Raw genomic sequence first — 12,963 nt, forward strand, 5'->3', positions numbered from 1 at the left:
TCAGGATCCTGAATTGATTTTATTTGAAGAACTCGAGGATCTCATTTGTGAGGACGTATCCCATCTTGCTCATCTGATCGACGATTTTCGGATCCTTGATCAATGCTTCGATCCACTTGTAGTAAGGCATCTCGTTTCTCACACCGCCGTAAATCTTCGGCAGGTACTCGGGTGAGACGTGTTTATGAAGACTCTTGTAGTCACTGCCGTGGAAGAATATCCTGTTTCGCATGTTGGTATCGATGAGCGGCTTGAAGACCGCGAAGATCGTGTCAAAAATCCACGATTGATGGAGAATGTGCAACTCGTGAATCTTTATGGGAAACGCGGTCACCATCAGAGATAGCATCATGCTTGCCACCTGGAGAACGAATTATCTCATGTTGCAATATCGTATATATTATTACATTAGCTTCTCTTTCATCTCACGGTTGTAATTACATTTGTCGATAATCACGATCTATGCAACATGATATAAAAAAAAACAATTTTTTTTAAACGAAAAAAAATAAGTACGATGAGATACCTGAGGCGTCACGGTCCACGCGTGTTGTATGGTGATGTCCTTGAGATCAAAGATGACGATACCCCCCATAATCTGCGCCCTAGGCTCGAGGATGCCTAGCTCGAGCACGCAGGTCGTAGCCTTGAAGAGCTCCTCGACGGGATATTTACTCGGATTCCAATTACCTATCCGGTAGATCAGCAAACGTCTGCCGCACTGGGTCCTGTACGGTGGTACCGTGATCACATCGTCATCGCCTATATATCTCATCTCCGTCGGGTTCATCTGCTGATGAATCTCCGGATGTTCCTCTTTGAAGTTGTAGTAATTCACTATCTATCGAAAGATCTCTTGAGAGAAATCAGCCTTGTGTTTTGAACATAATTTTTTGAAAAACATCATATCCAATGTGCGTTGAAATTGCGCGAATGAAACGTAACCGATTGTAAATGTCATTCATCATCGCGCGTTGAAATAACTGTAATTATGAATTCTTTATCGTTGATTGCTTTTATGATATTTATAAATAGCCCATTTATAATATTTGTTTTTTTTTTATGAATATGCAGGAATTCGCGATTGAATCGTCTTAAAGCCGGTTTTGTGTGATGAAATATACTTTTAGCTCTATAATACTTTTCTCATTTTTGCTAGAAAGTCGCGATTATTTCATAATTATTCGATAGTAATTAAGAGCAATTAGTAACCCGATTATTCCGTTAAAAGATGGTTAAATTTCATTGTCCTTTTATTACTTAGTTTTTCTTTAAAATGGCACTGTGCTAACTCTTGTATCCAATCTCTTAAAAGTAAATCAGTTTGCCTTGACACAATTCTGCAACGAGTAGTTCACCTCATGCTCACGTTTTATTCGCTGAATAATTTTAATATCAATTGTCGATATTCATACAGTTACAGTAATTCACATTTTTTGAATTTTCATAAACACTATTGACGTCCGATAGAGTAGTAATTTTTTTATCTTTTAAACAAAAATATTTTTGAATAACACGAATAAAATGATATAAATTATCTCTGTATAATTCGACGATAAAACGTTTGATAATAAATTCGTTGATATTGTTATCTCGCGTGAATTATATAAATAAAAATAAATTAAAGATAATTTAATTATAAAAAATGAGATAAAAAAGAATAAACAAAGAAAGATAGCATATACATTTTGCTGCAGTTAAAACAATTTGTATTAGTTTATTTTTATATAAAATCGAGCAGAAAACAAAATTGCAGGTAAAGATTATCACTGCGATTATATTGAGTCGATTATGATATTAGCATAAATAATCACATAGATAAACTTATTTTCTATTTTAAACGTATTTAAATCCGATTCAGGTAATTTATCCTAAATGATTTAAATAGATAAATAAAAAAATAACCATTAAGTATGAAAAAGTGAGTTTTTTCAAAAATTCAGCCAAAAAAACAGTTTCTCATTTACGATGCAAATTATTCAAATGACTCAATATGATATATATTTGATATCTAATTTACAAGTCTCTACAAAATTAGTTTTATGATTTATTTGTAACAAAGTTTATATTATGAGTCAAAAAGTGAGACATAATAGTGAGAAAACAATATTTCTGAGTAATCTTTTTTCATTTCCAGTAATCTAATGCAGTTTATAATTATGAAAAAGTATATACACGAGAAAGCAACAAGATTAATTCACGATGTATTATAAAAAGTAGTATCTAATAAATAGTAATTTTAAATTTCTCTTGAATAAAATCTTTTATTCAAGAGAAATATTATATTTAGCATACATGAGAGGCAGCCGATTAATGTTATTTCTAGAAAATTACTAGGAATACATCGCAGAATTATAAGTTGAAAAGAAAATAAATTATATAATTTGTCACAATTGTTCGTACAAAATTATTAATTATAAATTTATTTAAAAAATTAATAAAATATTTAAAAAATTATTATTATAAATTTTCATTACAAAACTTGTTTGTTGAAAACTCAATTGCAAATATTTATAACTATTTCTTCTTTTTTAATCTTTCTTGTATAAAATATATTTCCAATGGAAATTTAAAATATTATTAAAAATTTTCTATCTTTATATATTTTTTTTTTCTTTTGATGTTCCAATTCTTGCACAAGATAATTTTTCATCATCTACTGATAAAAATATGTCGATGCAAACATGAATTTAAATGAAAGCAATTTCTTTTTCTCTTCGATCAATGTAATCGAACTACTTATTTACTTTTCCATCACGTAATACTTATCTCGTTAATTATCTCGTTATAAATATTACTGTCAATGGCAATGTCTACATTTACAACTCACCAATCTGTGCGCTCTTTTTAGATTAAAGTTTCTGGCGCGAAGAAATCTGATAAGAAAATCGTCGTCCATCCTGTGCGGCATACACTCGCCTCTTTCTATCAAAGAATATATACAATAAATTAGACGTCAAATAATAAAAATATAGTTTCTATTTTATTAGAAAATTATTGTCATTTTTTTATATTTGCCAAATTCAAGAGAGAAAAATTTATTTTAATTTAGAGATATCTCGAGAAAGAAACACATCCTCTGATACTATTATTGTAATAGAAAAATTATATTTTTTTAGAAAAAAGATGTTATCACAGACATATTAAAAGAAAATTTTATAACGAGTAAAAATATTGAAAATTGTAGCAACTTAGAGACGTGTGGAAAATCTCGACAATTTTACAATTTACAACATATAATTTACAATATATAATTTTATAATTTACAACTTGTGGAAGTTAGAATTTTTCAAGGATATTAATTATTATTGTAAAATTTTTATTATGACAAGAATAAAATTGAATGTAATATTGTGGAAAATGTTAAAAATAATTTTAACAAAAGTATAAAATGCAAAAAACTGGATTTTTGCGAAAATTGTATTTAGATATTTTTATATATTCATGTATGATAATATACTTTAATTATATATATATTTTAAGATATATATATATATATATATATATATATATATATATATATATATATATTTAAAAAATCACACATATATATTATTTAAACATCACAAAAAATATTTAATTTTTTCCGAATATTTTCGTAACAATTTTACTTCTAACTATTTATGTTTTGTGAACTTGATTTTAGAATACAAAAAAAATTAAAATATTTATTTTAATTTAAAACGCATTAAAATACTAATCAGTTCTTTCAGAAATATTATTTTTATGTCAAGATGTCATGTTTCTAAACTAACTCCATCTTCTCTTTTTTAGATAACACATTTGAAACTATTAAATTGATAGCATCAACATTATTTTCCATTTATCATATCTCACACCAATATTGCAATACTGCAAAATAAATTACCGTAGATCATGTCACGTAATTCCTGCAATGTTTGACATTTGACTTCATCGGTCTCCCCGAGCTCTCTTCTCGCATATTCCATAACTTCCGGCGGCACACTAAAATCCAAACTTATCTGCTCATCATCCCGTAACAGCTGATCATTCTTGAACTCGGGCATCTCGGTACCCTTGCAAAACTCTAGATCCTCCTTGTCATCAGCCTCTTGCTCGTCGTGGATCCCTTGATCCCTCGAATCTTTTTCGGGTTTGTCGTTCTGCTGATGCTTCGTCGTGATCGTCTCCGACTCGACACCGTTGCTGATCCTTTGGTTGTCCTGCGGCATGATAACATACGGACGGAATGGATGCTACTACTAATATTTCATCCGTAATATACAGGATGTCGGTGTGTCTCTTGTTCGAGACACTCGTTGCGGCGCGTCAAGAGCGAAATCACGCGCGCATACAATCGTGCATCGCACTGTCACTCATGCAGCTACCGGCTGGACTTTCCTCTGCCGGTTTTACTAGATAACCTCCTTCTACTCAATATTCATGCACGCGATTCTACACGGCCGTGAGCGTGTATATATTTGCTCGCGCGTGATCGGTGCACGTATATAATTGTCCCGCGGAGTCTTGTTTGACTCCTGTTGCCAGATGATTTTTATTTTTTAAGCCGGCTAAGAGAAAAATATTTCCTTATCCTTGAAGATTATCTAAACATTGCGCAGTTACAATAACGTGACTTTGGAGGGATTTAGTTGGATCTAATTGTAAGATGGACTTAATCAGAGCTGCGATAGCAGAGATAAGTCCAATGGGATAAAATCCAAAACGAAGCAACTTAATCAAGTAATACAAATAAAAATTGTAGTAAAAAAAAAATTATATGTTGAGAATTTTGTTATTGTACATGCATAGCTGATAAGAAATATTTTAAATTTGCAGGACTGACATGAGGTGAATTCTGTACGCGTAGCTTGAAAGATGTTATAGTTATTGTTAGTACACTTTCAGCGAGTAAACAAACGTTAAAATATTGTAATGTCATTGAAATAAATTATTACACGGATGTTATGTCGCTGATAAAGTGTTTTTTCGCAACGTTACTTATCAAGAAAAGAGTGGAGACGTTAATTTTATTATATCAATTTCAAATAAAATTTAATTAATACACATGTACTTTACTTTGAAATAATATTTGTTTGATAGATTCGTAAATAATCTTAAAGTGTATCATAGGAAATTTTTTTCTTACAAGAATTTTAAAACGAAACGATAACTATATGAACTTTCACGAAGGTTACATTGCATCGCGCGCTACGACAATTATGCCTTCATCAGCTTTTACAATACTAACATCCGGTTTGTTTGCTATAATATTATAATAATACATACTTGCATTTTGCTTGGTAATTTTGCCGAGATTGCGAAATATACACACGTGAGATTAAAATTTATATTTCTAGAACGCGTTTTTCGCAATTAATAATTTTTACTTGGTAAAATGATGTAATTTACATTTCTCTCTCAATAAATTGCGTTTGCAAAAAAGGGAACCTATATTGTGCAACGAACGAGTCTGATTTGCTGTTTTCCGTGCAAGATATACTATATTTCAGCATCACGTTATTACTTCTTGCCCTCTTTGATAGAGGGCAATAATGTGATTGTTGTAACACACACACGCACACACAGAGAGATTTAAGAACGCGAAAGCGCGTAAAGCTATCACGGAGTTATTATCGAGACACTCAAGGAAGTGATCGTCGATCGATGTTAATGAAGAACGACCGCTTTCAAGAGATATTTTTGCGCAGATTTAACTTCTCTTCCGCAGGCAGGATATACACTGGTGAAGGGATACAGATGCAGTTTTCCGTGAGTACGATACTGTTTGCGCGCCGGTACCGATCGCAGCGATGACGCAATTGGCTCACGGTTCACCAAGGTAGTTTTCACGCGACGGTTCTCCTCTTACTTTATGCTTCACCATCGAAAACCTTTGCGCGAATGTGCGAGGTAGTTGGATGTCTCGCACGGTTATTAGTACGTCTTCTTGCGTGTCCGAGGCCGAGCGTGGGCCGTCATCATCATTACATCCAGGTCGTCTTACGAAGTTGCAACCGAGAGAGATAGGATCATTATACGCTGCTCGCAAGTAATTAATAAAAAAAAAATTATTTTTTTTTTCTAACTAGCAGCTGTATTTTTTAAGCTAGCTTTCATTAATTTTCCCTCGCTTGATTCATCTATTCTATATGTATACTCTGCGTAATAGTTTTTTGTTTAACTACTTACTATGTAACATTATCTTTGCCTTGTTGAAGACGCATATGAGTTGTGATTCATCTAATGATTCTTTTATAAATGATGAATGTGTTTTTCTCGGCAAAAATTTAATGAAAGGATTGAAAAAATTGTTTCTGTAATAATCGACGCGGAATATTCCGCGAATGATAAAATTTTTAATTTTACACGAAAGGATGTTGGGATCAATTTGCCTTTTTATTCGATAATGACATTATTGATGGAAGCAAAATTAAATTGAAAAAATAGATTTGCACACACATATAAAAATATATAAATTATTTTACGTTAATGGAGAAAGTTTTGACCTATATTGTCCTTTTATTCGCGATACTTGAGATTTATCATATGTTATGACCTTTGCTCAAGGTTTATCAGTTACTCATGCTCTTCAGAAACTGAAACGTGAATTTTTAATCGTTTTTTAAGAATCTAATAAGCAAGATAGAAAGCGTATTGATGTTTCCCGAGCATGTGTATGTATATGTATGTAAGTATGTGTGTATGTATGTATGTATGTGTGTATGTATGTATGTATATATGTATGTATGTATGTATGTATATATGTATGTATGTATGTATGTATGTATATATGTATGTATATATGTATGTATGTATGTATGTATGTATATATATATATATATATATATATATATATATATATATATATATATGCGCAAAAATGCAAACTTTTAACGCATTTTTAAGAAGTTGTTTAGCATGCTCATTACATGTAGATAATTATTTGTAATGACATCATGCTATCGATATATCTTATTGATATATTAATCTTATCGACACACAATACGTATGCGTGTATACGTATGTAGCTACTAATCAAATAATAGAACAAAGTCATTCGCATATCATAATTCTCCTCAACAGGAATATTATCGCAAAAAGATAAACGCGTCTTTGCGACGCGTAGTAAAATAACAAGTGAATCATCGGTTTAACATTGAAAGGCGGAAAGTAAGAAATAAAACAGAAAAGAGTGAAAAGACGGCTCGAAACCGCCAAAGTTTCTTTGTTCCACAGACAGAAAGGAAGGGAAGGACAATTTTTGACCTAATTTCACGATATACACTGCATCTGGTAAATTATAGTATAGAAACGTGTTGCAAAATGTGTCATGGTCATTCTGTTGCACATCCACTGCCCAACACTTTCACTAACGACTGCATTTCACGGTACGGTAACGCTGACTAGCGTACACGCATATACACATATACGCACGCACGGCGTCATTGACATCTGCACATAAAAATGCGCGGACAAAGATCCTATTCTTCATTATCCGGATCAATAAATCGTTTGACGCGTGGTTATCAACGAGGGGATTCTGCGCGAAAAATAAAGGAGAGATTTATATACACATACATATACATATAATATATAATTCGACTCTTTGAATCGGATCGCGTAGACGAAAGTCCGCGTTATGATCCTGAGATAATTATTATAATTTACGTAAAATAATTGATCTAAATCCCGAGGAAAATTTGTGCAAATCTGTACGTCTCGAATCTATGTGAATGTGTCATTATACAGCGCGCGTGATCGAGCATGAGAATTCATGTGTCAAATCTGTCGTCACGTAACGATGACTTTGTGATGTAATCTAATTGTAAGTATACGTGCTATTAGAGTATGCTTTCTCCATCGTTTTTGATGATTACATCATAAGTAATGTCGGTGCGATGATAATAAATATTTTTTCGTATCCAGGTCGCGTATATTGTAATTTTCCGAAATTGTTTGATTTCGCTGTCGTCACCGCGTTTATTGTATGCACTTCGCTCGCATTACAATGCATTCTTTGATGTTTCGCGAGCGGAGTATGAGCCAAAAGTGAAACCATAATAATGTTGTAACACAACGTCTAACCGTAAGAAATATTACATTAGCAGATACATATCTTTTTGTTGTAGAAAGTTTTATTCTTTTTGTTTAAGCCAACATCAATTTTCTTTAATAAATTTTTGAAAGTTGCATATAATACATAAAATACATAAATAACATATATAGCGATTATATTAAATTAATTATTTATTATTATTGTCTTAAAACATTTCTTCAGAGAAGCTCAATTCTCGATTGTGACAGAACTGTGATAAAACGTAAGAAAAAATTATAAAAACGATAGAAATTTTTAGAGCGTTCCATATATACAGGATAGTCCAGGATATTCCATTTGTTCTATAAAGTGACTCACAACAAACTTTGAATATCATAAAAGAATCTTGTCGCTATCTTTAACAATTTTCGGGAAAATGCTTGTAATATTTTATGTGGATTATCTTGCATAAAAATCTCTCACATTTGTGGAAAAGATTGCGATCTCTTAGGGTTGGTCTTGAAAGCATGATAAATCGCTCTGTAAATGAGTTCTTCTTTTTTACGAAGCACACTAACTTATCTGTGACGTGACGAGTGCTTTTATACATCAATCTTCATCTTCTATAGAGATAATAATAAAAAAAAAATTATTCTTCTCTCCTGTTTCTAATCGCGAAAATTGTTGGGAGTATGTATATCTATGATCGTCGAAATTTAAAGCAACGCCTTTCGATATGCAACTGTATACACTTTAATGTAATGAAAACTACGTGTCACAGTTTTATGTAGGGATTTTCCGCTGGAGTCAACCGTTGAGGAGCAAATTTCCGGCTTTCTATTTACCAGTTAATGTCCTTTTATCATTAACAACATATCAATACTTTCTAATTATATCTTAAAACATCTTTTAAATGACGTCAACATTGTTCATATTTCCAAGATAGCAGACTAAATTATTAATCTTTTCAAGTATAATAAAACAATTCTTATCCCAATGAAAATCATTATTAAAAAGTTCATAAAAATATACGTACATATTAAATATATTACAGTGTTTCCATTTCTGGCAATTGCGCGTTTTGAAATTTTAACTCAAAAAATTGCAATTATATGAAAATATATCGAAGTTTTTTAAATTTTGAAATGTTTAAAAGATAAATAGATTCTCATTTAAAGATTTATTGTTCAATTGCAACATTAATGACTTCTCTATAATTTATCTGTTTAGTTATTCTTATTTTTTCTTGTTATTAGCATCATACAAGATATAATCAGCTGATCAAGAACTTTAAATCCTTTTTTCTTAGATAACTATTTAGTACTTTATATTATGAAGAGTCAAATACATATGCATAACTAGTTTTATTTTTTATGTTTATATAAATTATTAATTTTGCTTGATTTACATATGTATATATGTAAATTGTACTTCAAATATGCGTAAATTGTCTAAACACATTGTGCAACCAATTCTTTATTTATATCTTTGTTCTTTTTAGAGCAAGTCTTTTATTAACTCTCGTCGCGAGAGGAAAACTTATAATTCATTTAACTCAAATCACAATCACAATCATATTACACAAATATTAACATGTATTTTTTTTAAACGTTGATTTATCTGCAACTGGTAACACAAAAATAAAAATAATTAAAAACTGGTAAAATAAAAATAATTAATTAGAAAAATAATTGCTCTATCTTTAATATTTAATTAATTACTGTACGATTTGCTAGTAATTAATTAATCAACAAGTAATTTTAAAACGCATAATCTTAACTATTACATCTGTATTTTTACGCACACATTAAAATTCTGATTCACACTAATTCTTTCTTCCACGAGATGTTTTTCATCATTTCTCTCGATGACATCAGTTAAGCTAACAAAATGCAGCCAAGAAATAACTTCGTAAAAGCATAATTTTATTATGGCCTTCAAGGCATAATAGTGTCATTCTTTTTTTTTTTGAGTTAAGTAAAATTCAAGATGTGACAGTGCGATAAATAATATTCGAATATATGTACCTTCAGCCGATTCTTGAAATCTCGTACATTTAATTTTCAGTTACGAGAGAATTGAAAATATGCGAATTGTAAATGCTCATCGTGGCAAATATCGACATTGCGATATATTGGACATCTTGTCATTTTTCTCGTAATTTTTCTACTACAGTAATTCAATTTGTATAATTTATAATTTATAATTTTCATTTATAAACAGAAGACACATCAAGTAGAAAATTTTGGAAGAACAAATTTCCACCATCTCTCAAGGTAAATTCACGCGGCTTTTAACGGATGCTTAGTGAATACAATAATTGATTCGTCGAGATATATTATTTGCTATTCTCGCTGACATAAAGAAAAGTCTCGGGTTTCCTTGTTTCTCGATCCGCGGACTTTGTTTGAACGAGGACTCACCGGCGAGAAGAGTCTGTCAGAAAATGCAATAGGTGTAGACGCGGATCTCTAGCTTGCTCACGATCCTTGCGAATGAGCGATCCTATAAGCACTGATCGGTAAATCGGTAAGCGGGTATTCGACCACCATAGTACTATCCGACCACTTCCGCATTTACGATTCCGGCAGCGAGAAAGTTGCATGACCGCCACGGCACAATCGCCTTTCCATGAAGAACCTGGAAGGGTCGTTGTTTGCTACACGCTCGTGAACTCCGAAACCTAGCCAGTTTTCCTAGTCTAAAGATTAATCTCGCGTTAACATCGTTAAATCATAGGCGTCCAATTCCGGTTTATAATACCGTCGTTCTACACGCCGCTAATTAGAATAAAAACTTACCACGTGATACCTACACCCACTTTGTGTAAAATACTTATTATCTCGCATGCATACATTTTTGCGAGATTGCTTACTCAGCTTTTAAAGAGCGACTGTTTACAGATAAAAGAAAAGAAACTGACGCGAAAAAGAGAGAAGAGAAAAAATAATTCATTCTCTCGTGAACGAACCCGATTGATAAAGACATAATAGATTTATTATTGAGCCAAGGTTTATAATTGCAAATTAAATAATTATCGCGAGAGGATAAAGATGACCGATAATCTTTCAGTCGACCACATAATTAATGTGCAACGAATATACCCTTCTAGCAATAAGTCTAGCGGCTAATATTAAGCACAAGCGATTTCATTGTGAAATGAGGCTATCTCATTAATTTCCGTTGTAATTAATGCACGCATGTGTACGAGGGTATAATGCAATCAGTAAATGAGATATTAATTCACGATGCGGCGCGATCTTCGTAATTCAAATTAATCAACGGATAGGTTTATCCATTACACTCGAGATATTGGATTTTACGGAAATGATAATTATTTTAAGAAATTAATAATTAGCGTAATTAAATCTAACGATACAGCGTAATTAAATATAATAATGATATTTGTTGATGTCGAGGCCTGGATCTGTGATAATTCTAAATTAATTTGACAAATATATTATTCTGCTGTCATTTAATAAATTCCGGCACGATATTTTAGCGGAAAAAGCAATATAAATAAACGCTAAATTTTCTCCGAGTATTTTCTTCATTTGAAGAAGAAAAGAAATTACTCCGACTTGTCATATTATTAGTCTGATGAATTCATTCGGATAAAAAAATAATTAAATCTCATTCAACAATGGTGTTTGTTACGTTGGATTGCTTTGTGTAGCAGTAATTTTCATCAGGAAATACAAAAGAGAAAATTACGACACTCACTACCAACTACTGTATTAGTAAAGAAAAAAATATATGTGACTGAACCTGTCAGACTGCACACTTAAAGACATTTGGTACGATTGATAATAAATTGAATTGTCACATTTACGTATTCTCACACTTTCGCACTTTGCAAAAATCATCGATTGTTTCGCGGTGTATCATTCAGGATGTTCATTAATAAACAATACGAGCGACAATATATGTCGCGGATTTAATGACAAAGCGATTGTAAGAGAAACATGTAGAAACGCAAACATTTCCTAAACTATAATTGAAATTTATTTTTCTTCGTTTTTATTTTGATTATTAAGGATTATCTCTTTTTTATTAAAATTTTTATTATTAAAAGTAATTAATTTAATACAGCAAAGATTTAATGAACATTAAAAATTTTGTTCGTAAATTTCATTATTCATTGTTTCTTCTTATAATTGATTATACATTTCTAGAGAAAAAAGACAAAATTTTATATAATAAAAAGTTAACTTTTTTTTATATATTGTAAGTAGATATTTAAATAGGATATTTTTAAAATTTTACAGAACACAGAGATTCTCTTTTCTTTTTTTTTTTTTGCAACAATGTAAATCCACGATAGACGTAGTATTTAGTACGTTGTTGAAAGAAGTCTCTTATGATAATAATCGTGCTTAGGTCATTTGAATCTTTACGGTTCACTTTTGATAAACTTGTTTATCAAAACTTGATACAAAACGCAATTCACTGAATAATTTAATAATTGAGAACACTATTAATTCAACGAACGTAGCATTATTTAATTAAGATGCAGCAGGCAGGACATTACTTTTTAATTCATGATAATGTTATTGAATCGCTGACTGTAATTTCAACAATCGACAATGACGATGCAATCTAACGATGAGAACAGAAGAGTCATTATCTGTGTCATACCTCGATCATATCCGTGTAAACGCGCTTTTAAACTTATTTTATTCGCTTTTTTATACGTCTGTGCTTTTTCTACGTCTACGACTTCCTACTCTTTTATCCTGCGAAAATGTCGGCCGGATTATGACAGCTAAGTTAAATGCATGAGATGCAAGAGATAATCTATCCATCGAGCATGGAGACGTAATTGCGTCAGAAATAAATAAAACTCCTTGTCAAAGTTAACTAGTTGAATTTAAATACTTATTTAATTAGACAAAACTCGCGTATTTAGCATCATAGTTTTCTTCTAAAGACGAGAAAAAAATACGTTATTTGAAAGCTGATTT

At 31.3% G+C, this 12,963-nt stretch overlaps 2 protein-coding genes across 6 annotated transcripts in view; one reads left to right on the forward strand and one right to left on the reverse strand.

Moving 5' to 3' along the window:
• LOC126852431 (alpha-tocopherol transfer protein-like) lies at positions 1-10,550 on the reverse strand. Of its 2 annotated transcripts, XM_050597246.1 has the most exons (5): positions 10,423-10,550; positions 3,869-4,184; positions 2,831-2,925; positions 527-841; positions 1-361 (listed from the first exon to the last, which is right to left on the reverse strand). In XM_050597246.1, the coding sequence occupies exons 2-5, from the start codon at positions 4,026-4,028 to the stop codon at positions 20-22; spliced, it is 912 nt and encodes a 303-aa protein (XP_050453203.1). In that variant the 5' UTR covers positions 4,029-4,184; positions 10,423-10,550; the 3' UTR covers positions 1-19. The 2 variants fall into 2 exon arrangements, with proteins under 2 accessions (XP_050453203.1, XP_050453202.1); XM_050597245.1 differs by lacking the exon at positions 10,423-10,550 and having other exon boundaries at positions 3,869-4,342.
• Positions 5,542-12,963, forward strand: part of LOC126852434 (alpha-tocopherol transfer protein-like) — a 23,101-nt gene continuing 15,679 nt past the window's right edge. The window contains exon 1 of one of the 4 annotated variants that reach the window (XM_050597253.1): positions 5,542-5,733. The gene's annotated coding sequence lies outside the window, so the exon portion shown is untranslated. Of the gene's footprint in view, positions 5,734-5,871; positions 6,014-7,240; positions 7,258-12,963 lie in introns of those variants that run through there. The other 3 variants (XM_050597251.1, XM_050597258.1, XM_050597254.1) reach the window with 3 other exon arrangements.

This window comes from Cataglyphis hispanica, chromosome 10, assembly GCF_021464435.1.
Source record: "Cataglyphis hispanica isolate Lineage 1 chromosome 10, ULB_Chis1_1.0, whole genome shotgun sequence".
NCBI classification, from domain to species: domain Eukaryota; kingdom Metazoa; phylum Arthropoda; class Insecta; order Hymenoptera; family Formicidae; genus Cataglyphis; species Cataglyphis hispanica.